This window comes from Rutilus rutilus (genome assembly GCF_951802725.1).
Source record: "Rutilus rutilus genome assembly, chromosome: 2".
Taxonomy (NCBI): domain Eukaryota; kingdom Metazoa; phylum Chordata; class Actinopteri; order Cypriniformes; family Leuciscidae; genus Rutilus; species Rutilus rutilus.
Genome location: NC_140210.1, coordinates 42,676,632 through 42,689,539, shown reverse-complemented (window position 1 = coordinate 42,689,539; position 12,908 = coordinate 42,676,632). Strand labels below are relative to the sequence as shown.

The 12,908-nt window shown below is 36.4% G+C and overlaps 1 protein-coding gene and 2 long non-coding RNA genes across 3 annotated transcripts; 1 reads left to right on the top strand and 2 right to left on the bottom strand.

The window, feature by feature from the left end:
• Positions 1 to 1,274: 1,274 nt before the first annotated feature.
• LOC311285856 (uncharacterized protein) lies at positions 1,275 to 5,473 on the bottom strand. Its single transcript, XM_084401685.1, has 2 exons — positions 5,352 to 5,473; positions 1,275 to 3,109 (listed from the first exon to the last, which is right to left on the bottom strand). Exons 1-2 carry the CDS (start codon positions 5,367 to 5,369, stop codon positions 2,456 to 2,458), a joined length of 672 nt encoding a protein of 223 aa, XP_084257811.1. The 5' UTR covers positions 5,370 to 5,473; the 3' UTR covers positions 1,275 to 2,455.
• A 3,970-nt stretch (positions 5,474 to 9,443) lies between these two features.
• Positions 9,444 to 10,951, top strand: LOC311285166. Its single transcript, XR_014626311.1, has 2 exons — positions 9,444 to 9,551; positions 10,156 to 10,951. It is a non-coding gene; the product is annotated as an uncharacterized lncRNA (long non-coding RNA).
• Positions 10,952 to 11,603: 652 nt separating this feature from the next.
• LOC311285170 lies at positions 11,604 to 12,850 on the bottom strand. The gene is made up of 2 exons (XR_014626312.1): positions 12,770 to 12,850; positions 11,604 to 12,234 (listed from the first exon to the last, which is right to left on the bottom strand). It is a non-coding gene; the product is annotated as an uncharacterized lncRNA (long non-coding RNA).
• Between the last annotated feature and the right edge of the window lie 58 nt (positions 12,851 to 12,908).

Genomic DNA, 12,908 nt, shown 5'->3' with positions numbered 1-12,908 from the left:
TTATACGAATGTTGTTTAGGATTGTTTGGGCCAATCCATGTACCCCAGGGGGGTAGCACCTGGTTTCTTGAGATATCTTAAAGAGATATCACCCAGAGAGGAGAAACAGGATTCTCCTAAGTTCTCAATCTTTCTCATTAAACCAATGACTGCACTGAAATTAAGACCATTTTACCAGAGACACTTAAAATAATACCAAACATGAAAAGGAAAAAACAACATATTCACAAGATACACCATATGTGATATATAGACATTCTTAATGAACTTTCAGTGACTTGAGGAGGGAGAGAGAGGGGGATGAGTTGAAGTTGAAGTCAAACAAGGAGACAAGTTTTGGCAGGGTAAGGTTCTGTGCTCTGTCTTTGCTATCTGCTGTCCAGGTGCGTTTTATGGCTTTATTGCAGGGTGCGTTTTGTTTTAGCAGGAAAATCAGTCCTTACATGACAAATTAAGAACTTATTTTCACCATGAGTAAAATAAAGCCTGTTTTTAGGATCATTTGTTTTCATTCTCATGACAATTAAGCACATTTTCCTTTCAAATTCTCATTACTGTAATCAAATTTTCTTTTATTTCTCTTACTTTTATAATTACCATTGTTCTCAGTGGTGATTCCCGTTACAGTATGTCCATAATGTCTAATGGTGGCAACACGTTTTAGTTTTAAAGGTTGGCTAAACTTATCAATTTTAAATAATTTTGCCTTAACTTCTTTTGTCAGCAAGTTCTAGACTCATCCAACTTTATCTCCAAAAAGTGACAAATATTACCATCAAACAATATAAAAAATCCAAACCATTATAATCATGTTTTAAATAATATTATAGTGATACTTTCTTTGCACTTTATATTTTTGGGCATTTACCTTTTTTCTACATGGTCTGTGTGCTAAAGCAGTGTTTTTATAATGAGAGCTCAAGAGGGAGGACAAACCCTTCCAGCCACCTTATCAGCTGACCTTCATTGATACACACATTCCTATGAGAGTTCACATACACTACAAGTGTCTCTTTATAACTGGAATGTTAAGTTAAATGTAAAAGAAATAAAAAAATAAAAAAAATTTTATTATTTCTTCTGATAATCACATTATTATCAAGTAATTTAAAGATGCACTATATGTAACTTTAGTTCTTTAGTAACTTTAGTATGTGTTTACATACTCGTTTATCTGAAAAACAATGCTACAGTCAGTTATTTTACTTTGAAATGTGCGTTCAGTGTCGGAATGTCTGTGTTTTTTTTTTTATTATTGTTTTTTTTTTGGTCTGTGCCAATTTATCCTATTTTGAATTGGGACTGCAGTTCCCGTTTCAACCGCTAGCTATCTTACATACTGCCCCTTTAAACCAATTATAAGTGTTAGTGTTCATATTTTAGACCTGTCAGGTGCATAGGTCTGGTGTGGTTTCGGGTTTCCACAGAAAATTGCGTCCATACTTCACTCGCCCGTGCGTATCTCGTCATATCCGTGAATAGAGAACACTTTTTAATGGTGTGAGAGAGAGGCAGAGGTTAATTTAGTTGTCACAACGAGCATGGAGGATTAGTTAACATGAAGCAGCTGAATCTCAAACCTCCAGAGAATTACCCATTTTAAGCAAACGCCGAACAGAGAATAAGAAAGCGCGACAGAGTAAAATAAGAATCAACATCGGCTTGCCTTTCGGAGATGTGAGAACGGAGAGATTTGAAATGTTGTAAAAGCGACTCAACAGGTGAGTAAGGTATTTTATTGAACCGATACATTTAATTGCCATATGTAGCTCTCTAACAAAGTTTACTGTAAATCATTATCTATTGTGAAGGGTCATATTCATCCGCACAGTCACGCAAAGCCGAAGCACATCCAAAACAATGTTCTTACGCAAACTGCATGCAGTTTAGTTTTTTAACCGTTAGAGGTTAAAAACCGCTAGAGTTACACTGTGTACCTTTTATTTATGTCTACTAATCAACATTATGAGTAATTTTTCATTTTAATTATTTACATTTTTTGTGATAATCTACATTATGCCTTAAATGCTGTAGATTGAACTCGGAAAATGTAAGATCTTTATCACTTATTTACTTTCTAGTGGTGGCAGAGTGGTTGAACAAGCATCTCTAGTGTCCTTTTACAGCAAATATCCAAACAAGACTACAGTTTTCTCTTTTGCTTGCTTTTTATTCACAACCAAGAGAAACAAAGTGACTCAACATCCAAAAATCGCATGCATATTTATGGCAAAATGCACAAAAAAGGTTACTTTTACTTGGACTAGTTCAGCCTGTAGATGAACACATAGCGAAGCACATAAATCATTTACTGTTAGTGAAGCTATCTAACTACTAAATCAAACGCGAACTGCTTCTAGCTGGTTTCCCCCATGCGTGCGTTCAGTCGGTGCATTCTTAACCTTCTGCTGAACATCTCAGAGACTCCCTCCCAACTTTTCCTCATGAAATGATTTCAGAGTATAGTACAGCTACAGACACAGTTTCGAGATGGTGTATCTGTATCGGTATCTACAGTGTCGTAACTTCTCTTTTCACAATCTATTTTCACCATCTGATATCCTATCAAAGCTGGCTGATTAGATGTGTTATCCTGATACCCAAGGCTCTGCAGAAAGTCCTCTAGATTTGGATATGATTGGATGATCTTCAGGAGGCACCTGGCGATATGAAATGTGGCGTATGGATCATAATTTGACTCATCATTGTGTGTGGTCAGGTAAATTTTCCCAAACTTCATCTGTCCGTGATCAGTGACGATGATGCGGTCCGCGTTGCTTACGTCATGGCAGCTGGTGTTGTGTTTCTTGATATAGTTCGGCAGCATATCAGCTCCTGGTGAATTCAGATTGCCCAGCAAATAGTAGTGAAAGTTCACATCTGGAAGAAGTTTCCCTTTATGTGTGATGTATCTGTTCTCAAAGTGGTGAAAGCCAAAGACTCCCTTCGCCGGGTCACACGCCAGGAACATGTCGCCATTGTCATTAACCCAGAGACAGTTATTAGCAAACCAGTACAAGAGCTTGAGTCCATGTCTGGGCCAAGGCTGACCAAATCCACACTCATTTAGGTCTCTTATAGTTGTGATTTTTTCCGGCATGGTCTTCATCTGAGGAAGAGATGAAGATCAGATGCTACATTTACTTGTTTTTATTTGTGCTCTCATTGTACCTGTTACAGAGCTTGGCTTGACCTTAAAACAGCTATTGCAGACATATTAGGTTTCAATTTCTGCGTTTTGCATTACCACACAAAAACTAAAAAACATGTCATTTTTTTTCCAAGTGATATTTCTTTCAGCTATCTCCAAATAAATGTATTTTTCACAATTAGTTAATAAATTCAACAAGTGCATTTGTTTTAATTGTTCCCATGTCAGGTACAGTCGAAACACTCATCCATAATGCATTAAAGTAGCCAAACCAAACACAAACCTTATTTAATTAAATAATAATGAATGAATTATTTCGCAATCCAAGTGTTTTGAAGCAGGTGTTTTAACATTCAACACCACTGCTTGATAAAACTTAACCAGTGTTTTATGTTCGAATTCTGGGTATGATTTTTATGTTGGAGGTCAAATTGACACTAACTGACTGGTATTCCTCTCTACTGGTTTAGATTGTATTTATCAGGTCGAAATTAAAAATGTAAAACTTAAATTAAATCTCAGAATACTAATGGAGTGCCTCAGGGCTCAGTTTTGGGCCCTCTTCTTTTTTATTATTTATCTATTGCCTTTAGGACAAATTTTCCGCAAATTCAGTAGAAACGTTCACTGTTATCCTGTTAACACCCAGCTCTATATGTCTTCAAAGCCTAATTGCTTTGCTTATCTGAAATTAAATTGTGGTTTACATGTAATTTTCTTAAGGTTAACAATGAGAAGACTGAAATTTTATTAGCAGGCACTAAATCAAAATAGCTAAATTATGAAAGTTTTACATTGACTGTTATCTCTCTTTCTCTGAAGGTTAAGAGTTTGGGTGTCATCCTTGACAGCACTTAATCTTTCGAGGCACATGTAGCCTAAATAACATTACACGGTGTCGGTGGGATATAGAGCTTTTAGTTCTGCTGCTGATTAGCTTATTCTGATTGAAATAGCTTCTGTGTATGACTATTATTATTACTTTTTTTTTCTTTTTTTTATTGTTTATGTATCTTACTATTCGTAAAGTGTCCTTGAGTGTCTTGGAATGCACCCATAAATAAAATGAATTATTATTTATTAATAATTGGATTCAGTACAATTCACGAAAAATCACACTATGTAAATACTACCAGTAAATACTTTAATATTAATACTTCTCACATATTACAACAAAAATAAACACGAGAACAAATTACTTTAACTGGATTTAACAACTTTGTTTAATTTGTTTAAAAAATATATATGAATATTATAAACAGTATTGTAACAATTTTTTACATTTAAATTAAAATTTAATTTAATTTTAAATGTTTTTTTGGGTGCTTTCCTGAAACAAACATGCTAGCAACGCCAAAATCATGCTTTGATTCTTAGCGCAATTAACATATTTTTTAACTGACAAAAATTTTTTTGGGATAAAAGTGTCTGCCAAATGCATTAATGTAAACTTAAATACCCTCAGAGGGTAGTTGAAAAACTGACATAAAATAATCAAAATTGAAATTGTCAGAAATTCTGTACACGTTCCACACCTCATAGTGTCAAAAGTTTGCAGGCATGTTCATGATGACCCTAAATGAAAAATTGTCACAAATTTTTTAAAACATCCTAGTTAACCAGAATTTCCGACAGCTTAATTTTGTGCTGCAGGTCACATAATACAGGGGTTAACCCTGTAATGCCTGAGATATGAAATAATAGTGAAATAATAAATGAAACATGCAGTTCTTGAAACTTTAGACAAAATATTAAAAGACAAGTTTTATATTGAGTGTCATATTTGATACATCAGCTTTTATGATACTGTATAATATAGGAGGATATGAAGCTCATACTCCTCAAAACACCTCAATTTTATTCAGAGGACCACATGGACCCAAAAAATGCAATCCTGTGTAGTTGCTGACAATTATGAGGTTTTGATTGTGTCGATAGTTTAGAGGCCTTAGAAATTTGCGCATCAGATATGACATAGATATCATAGAATCAAATGAACATACATAATATATACCCCGGTTAAAAATTTCTGAACTTTATAAACTGAGAGCTTACTAACAACAGTATTTTGTGCACTTACAATTCATGATCACACATGACCGATCTTGCAAGAATCAAATAGCAAAAGTTGAGTTACAACTGAAATAATTCTTTGAGTGTGGACAAAAAGATAAAGAATAAAGCCCAAAGGCGACTGTACCTCTTTTTTATTAACCATAGTTATTTTCTGGGAGAAATCTTCTGCTGTTTTCCGCCTGCGCAGTAGTGAAGGAGAGGAAGAAGAGAAGCTCACTGTGGCAGCTCACATTACATTCACGAAAGAGAATGTAATGTGAGACTTTCTGACTTCCTCCAACTGTTTTGTGGGGGTGGTTTAACTTTATTTTGAAGCACTACGTAACTTACTGAATACGGAGCAGTATGTACTTAAAAAAATATCTAGAAAACCTTTTCAAACTCTAGTATGTTCGATTTTTCACATGACCTCTTTATTTCGTATGTTAAATTGAGTGCTGTCCAGTAGCCCATGTAAGACTGTTTTTTTTAAGACTTTTTTTCCTTTCATGTTTGGTATCAATTTTAAATGTCTCAGTGCGGTTGGTAAAATGGTCTCAGTTTCACCGCAGTCCCTTGTATTATGAGAGAGATTGTAAACTCAATTCTGTTCTCCTGGTGCGGGTAGTGTCCATTCAGAATATCTGATAATCGTGGCCCTTCTCCCCCTTTGGGGCCCGACACAATTCCAAGAATAATTGTGTAGTAAATATTTACCACTCTTTTGTTCTGGTCTTGGTATTTAAGGGAAAGTGGCAGAACAGTCAGGGGGATTCTGTAACCAGAAACCCCCACGCAGGACTGTGTCAGTTTCCTGAGTCCTGCACTCAGAACACACTCACACACCACTGTGTGTCCCGCTGTCAGGTAGGCCTATACATTTCTTGTTTCAAATTTTCTTGTTTTCTCACATTCAAATTTGTACTTGTGTTAAACCCAAGTGGTGTGCCACACAAGTCCTGAAAAGTGAAGCCAAAGCGTCTTGATCGCCCCCAGGTGACTGGATGGGGTATAGGTCATAAACCCTGCCATTTCCATGTAATATAATGAACGTGGGACAAACTAAACAATCAAATTACACCTTCAAATATTTTTTTCCCAAAGATGCTTTTATTTTAGGTCATTTTTAGCACTCTGATGTAAGTTCAAGAGTTCGTTCTTTAAATAAATTTGGTTTTAGTTAGTTATTTGATGCTATAAAAACGGGGATGTGACGTCATGATTGACAGCTTCTCTAAACGAAGTTTAGTCACTGATGCACCAACTGACTTTTTTCAGGATCTTCAGGAGGAGATTGGAGCTTAAACTTTCATTTCTACGGGTGCTTCTCAATATCCCTCCTCGTCTCCTCGCTCCTCCGTCCTCCCGGAAACTGATCCGAGCTCAGCCATCTTGAAGGAAATCTCAATTCTCCAATTGCACCGCGAGGAGGCGAGGATCGAGGAGTGAGGAGTCATGAGCGAGGATGCACAGGTGTATCCTATGCAGAAGTGTTTTATCGACTAAACATATAAATTCTCCTCCCCCTTCACATCGGTCATAATAATTTTAATTTATACTTTTACCTTTGCAGTTTATATAAACCACACATCTCAAATATTTTAACAGGGTATCTTGTTTTATTATTATTTATTATGAATTTCTTAAATAACCAAACTTCCACAACATAAGGGCAGATCCTTTGAGCGCTGCTGATGACGCTGTGAAGTGATGCTCAAGTGATCAAGAATATTCCAATGTATAAATAAGCTTTCCTCCGATTTCTCTGTCCTCCTTTTTGACACCAGTTGATTAGTGTTCAAAGTAAATGATGGTAAATCGCTGAACTTCACGACACGTGACCCTACAAGAGTGATTACTGATAGGCTGTCTGTCACCTGCAAATAACTGATGTTTTAGAGATAGAGATGAAAGAAAAATCATCCCCTGGCTGACGTTATTACTTTCTACTCAAGGGCCTTGACAGAAATGTAGTGGAGTAAAAAGTACGTAAGTATAGTACTCAAGTAAATGTTGGCTACTCTGTTACTGTCCACCTCTGTTTTTTACAGTCTATGTGTTAAACGCATTGTGCTCATCGAAGAACACGTATTATAGTTTTTTGTGCTACTACTACATGTACACATTGAGTTTATTCTTTAAGGCATGTTTGGTTGGATTAAAGTGAACCCTGATGCGATTGCTCTGTTAGTGCGGTTCATTTGAATAAGTGTGAAAGCTGCCGTCTGAACCCTGGTGCACCAAACAAGTGGAGTGAGACGCTGAAAAGATGAGTCTCCGTCCTCTTTCAAACCAACTCTGGTGCGGTTCGACTGAAATATGGACACAACAGGACCAAAGACATGCAAACAAACCAAAAACAGGACGTGATGTCACCAGATGCGACCGTGAAAAGGACAGGTAGCTCAAGCATGCCTGTTTTTTCTCATCAACCTTACAAAAAAATCCTGAAGGAAAAATCCCACCTGCGCTAATGTGTTTCTGACCCGCAAGACACACAGACACAGACACACACACACAGTGCAGACTGTGCATTCCTGCAGGATCCCACAGGATTTTCGTGATCATTTTCCTGTGGGACTTTTGTAAATCCTGTGTATTTCTTAACACTAGTCGTGCCACAGGTTGTGTGTGTGTGTGTGTGTGTGTGTGTGTGTGTGTGTGTGTGTGTGTGTGTGTGTGTGTGTGTGTGTCTTGCGGGTCAGAAACACATTAGTGCAGGTGGGACAGTAGAGGATTTACACTAGCCTATATTTACTTTATAATAAACTGTATGATGGGCCTGTGTTACATTCTCACTCATGGTCAGAGTTCTGTATGTTTGCAATATCCACACGGATTAAAATGCTGCAGTGATGATGTATTTTTGTAGGCCAACTCACCTGTAAGTACACATTACCCTGGTTCCCTCGACAAAAACCCAGCAGGATTTTTCCATTGGCTTTTAATGGGAGGGTAGGCGATTTTATTTTTTATTTTTTATTTTTTATGCTGGTTGAACGTCTCTTCATGTGCATGTGACCCAGCTGATATAACTACTTATAAAGCCAGTGTCATACAATTAAATCTTATTATGCAATAATATTAAATGTTATGTTATTAATAACTGTAAATTGAAATCACTCTTTTTACTGGAGTGAACATTTTCTGGGTTCTCTTGTTTTTTTTAAAGCCAGTAAATGATGACAGAATTTTCATGTTTGGGTGAACAATTTCTTTAATGCATAGAAATTAAACACAATTACCCAGCAAACATTGGTCCGACGGCAACGTCGTGTCCCTGGCCAAAAATAGTCGCGGTATGACGGCATAAATCGGTAAAAATATGTAACACAGAACATTTCCTAAAAATGCATTCAGATACATGTGTGCATGTCTACAGTTATCTGAGGTTGCATGTATAATTGTTATTTTGACTTTTAGCTACGTGTAGTTCAATATATACCATGTTGTGTTTCGGGTGAGAGAGGACGTCACCATGGCGACGTCTTTTACACGTGCATTTATAGTCCATCATGACCCTCTATGAAATCAATTGTGATAAAGCTGTGCTTAATCCTTGCGTGGTTAATACTGCAATAATTAATTAAATTTTTTATTAAATTAAAGTTTTAATAAGTTTTGTGAATACGTCCACTGACGTCCTTTACACGTCTATAGTATCGGGTGAGAGGACGTCACCTGGCGACGTCTTTTACACGTGCATTTATAGTCCATCATGACCCTCCATCATGGAATCCTTGTGAAATATGCAAAAGCTGTGCTTAATCCTTGCATGGTTAATACTGCAAAAATTAATTTAATTGCCCAAGTAGTTTTTAAGAGGTGTGAAGACGTCCACTGACGTCCTTTACACGTCAAGGCTGTGAATACACGTCCACTGACGTCCTTTACACATCTAGTCAAGCAAGACAGAAAAAAAAAACCCAGGAATTATCTTTATGAAATACACGAATTGTATACAAAGTAAATATATTTACTTTATCTTGTTTAAATAAATTATAATCTCACAGTTCCCAGTGTGGTTAAGTGAATGCAAAGCCTCATTTTAGTCATTATTTCAACCTGATACGTTGTGGTTTTTTAAAAATTTTTATGGAATGTATGCATGTAAAACAGAAATATATCTGGTCACCATTTATGTCTGAGTTGGATGTAATTGCCAAAACTGTGCTGCCAAGATGTAACAAAAGATCTCCCGACATTACCAAATCCCGCGATAGGTTAGATTATCTCACGAGATGTTAACGCGTTTTCCCCATAGACTCACTCCGGAACACTGAAGTTTGAACAACCACGGAGAGAGGAGGAATTGAGGCCCATATTATTAAAAATCTACTGTTGGGTACGTACATTTTGTATTATTAGATTCACGTGCTAGAGTTTTACTTGTTTGACATGAATGAACCGAAAGAAATGATGCCCACATTGTCAACTGAAATTGGCTAACGTTAACTGAGTTTGGCTAAAATTAGCTAGTAGGCTAAAAGTTGCTATGAACTTATACAACGGTATACCATAGTATAAAGTATGTTTAATGATACAGTCAAAGTTATTACTGTAAATTATTAATGTAGCCTTTTGAGAGTTTCTTTCAGAAAGTAAATTATCTGAAGTAGAATGAAATGTTTAGCTGGATTTGAACATGTATGTTTTCAGTAACTGCTTTAAAAATATTTTGTAATTTTAGAATTGCTAAACATGTCTATTCAGGGGACATCACAGCCCACCTGTCTTTATCAGAAATGTCCTGTTCACTTTCTCACTGTTACACACCTAGTTAAGGGTCTTTCTCAAGGGCACCACAGTGGTATTGAAGAGGCAGGGGACAAATGCTGTTTTGAATTTAGCTGAAGACCATAAAAATATTTTGAAAATAAGTGCATGTCATTCACCTCAAATTTTTAATTTTCATTTATTTTAAAAAGAAATATATTCTCTTCCCTTAGATGCTGTGAAGAGGTGGAGCCCACATGCTGCAGACTCTGAAATTGATGCAGCAATGGCAGAACACCTGAAACACACTCCAGGAAGAGCTGGGGGTGGTGGATACAAAAAATGAGCCAAACAATGTGTTTAAGGGATAGTTCACCCAAAAATGAAAATTGTCATCATTTACTCAACCTCATGTTTCAAACCTGTATACCTTTCTGTGCTAAACACAAAGATGTTTAGAAGAATGTTTGTAACCAAGCAGATGTCGCTTCCCATTAATAATCATTTTTTCTCCAACAATGGTAGTCAGTGGATGCTCTATTTGCTTGGTTACAAACATTCTTCAAAATATCTTCTTTTGTGTTCAGCAGAAGAAAGAAACTCATACAGGTTTGGAATTTGGTGAGTAAATTACATAATTTTCATTTTTGGGTGAACTATCTTTATATAATAATTCAGTATTTTGCTATTGGTATTTAGTTTGGTTAACAAATCGAGAGCTTAGAATTATAAGGTTCTATCTCCGTTTATTGTAGTTTATTGAGGATCAAAGTTTTTAAACTCGGTTTATGTTTTGTGAGATGGAACCTTTTATTTTATTAATAACTACAAACAAAATATTTTTTTTACAAAAATAACACCACACAGGCATTAATAAACACCTAATGAATCAGATTATCAAAAACTCAATTTCGACCAAAAGTGGAGATAGAACCTTAAAATTCTAAGCTCACGAAATGTTAAACATTGAAAAAAATAAAGAGAAATTTTGGCTGTTCAAGATCAATAAAATGTTGTGCTTAATCAGAACATGCTTCTTTATTGCTTATATCCACAAATAATGTGTTATTGTTTTTGATGTACACGTGATTAAAACGTTTTATTGACATTCAGGTCTGACTGGACCAATTTTGGACCTTTTTAGAACCTTTGTCAAGATGTGTAGGCTAAACCTCAAGACTTGATTGTCTTTCACGATGTTACACAATAGGTGTGTGATTATTTTATATGCAGGCTTATACACTTAAATTATGCAGCAACACATTTAAACACATATGACGACGCATTTAGACGTCCAGGGACGCGCAGAAGAGACGTGGAATTCACGGCCAGAAGAGACGTGGAATTCACGGCCAGAAAAGACGTGGAATTCACGGCCAGAAAAGACGTCGGTTCAACTTCCATTTTGGAACTATTTTTCAACCATGACGGGACGTCTCGGACGGACGTCTTTTCAACGGTCATTAAACGTCCAAATGTTTGCTGGGTAGTTAAACAATAAACATTTCGTAAACAGACAGAACACAATGCATGTTATTAATTACAGCGATACATGAAGAATCATAAAAGCTTCTCATCCACCACAAAGTAATGACACAAAAGAGCCATTTATAAGACCCAAATCAAGCTACTCAATTCAAATCAATGAATTTGTTATTGGTTATAAAATCCCAGGAAGACATTTGCTGTTAAAAGCATTTTATTTTAGGATGAACAGGAATGTTTGATTTCAATTATGAGTGTCTGTAGGATCCAGACTGCATAGATAAACACACACACAAGCTCAACGCCAATTACGACGCTACTAAATCTTAACTTCTCTAATAAAATCTGACCATTCCATGCTTTTAATTTTCCTAATGAGGCCTTGGCTGATGCGGTATGTGCTGTTCTCATCGAAGCGCCCCCTCCCTAAGTGATGAGTCACGTAAATACTGTCAAACCGTTTGTCGTCACAGTCTGAATCGACTGAAACAACAATACGATCTGCGTTGCTTTCACGCACATCGGGGTCGTAGTTCTTAGTTACACGATGAGACATTTTTCCCGGATAGTGCAGGTTACCCACTTCATAGTACGGTAGGTCAGAATCAGGAAGAATGTCTTCCTTGTTATGGAACGGATGGAAACCAAAGTCTTTATGTTCTGGGTCGCATTGATGTGCAATCATATTGCCGTCGTCATCAATTTCTACACATTCATCAGCAAACCACCACAGCAGAGCGAGGCCATGCCTGGGATACGGCTGGCCGTACTCGGTGTCTCTCAGATGGGACAGTTCATTCAGTGTTCTCAGTCGCACCATTCTGTGTCTGACAAAAAAAAAAGCAATAAATAGGACTGAATACAGTGAAAATGACATTTTTCTGGACTTTATCTCGAAAATATATCACTATATAGCCTATTACTTGTGTAAATACATAAGTATGACGGCGTAATATGTAGCCTATATTTAATTTAGTAAATGTTTTTTTTATATAAATGTTTGTTTATATTATGTATTACTAATATAATATAATAATACATCTTTTTATTTTTATTGTGATATTATAAATAAATAGAACAAAGTAAAAGGAGACAAAAACCAATGTAATTGCCTATTTTATATTATTTTACTTTACAGCCGTTTTATTGGACCAACAAGTGGACACAGTAGGTTTCATTTCTCAGTCAGTAGGCCTACAGTTGGTCATACAGCCCTGGACTACAGAATGCAAGTCGCTGAGAGGATATCGACGCAAAAATAAAAGCACTGTTTGGCGTAATTTCATAAAGCGTAAAGTTTAAAACAATCCTATTATGTAATTAAAGTTGGTCTTATTAAGAGAAAGCAATACTGTAGCCTACCTTGTTCACGCGCTGTGAGAAGATCTGCGTCTGTGCAGCGCACGCGCTCCTTTTATTCTTCATGTGTGTGTTAGTGGGCGGTGAAAAACACACGTACAGAAACTTACTGGACTTGAATGTTTATCAAGGGAGGAACTAA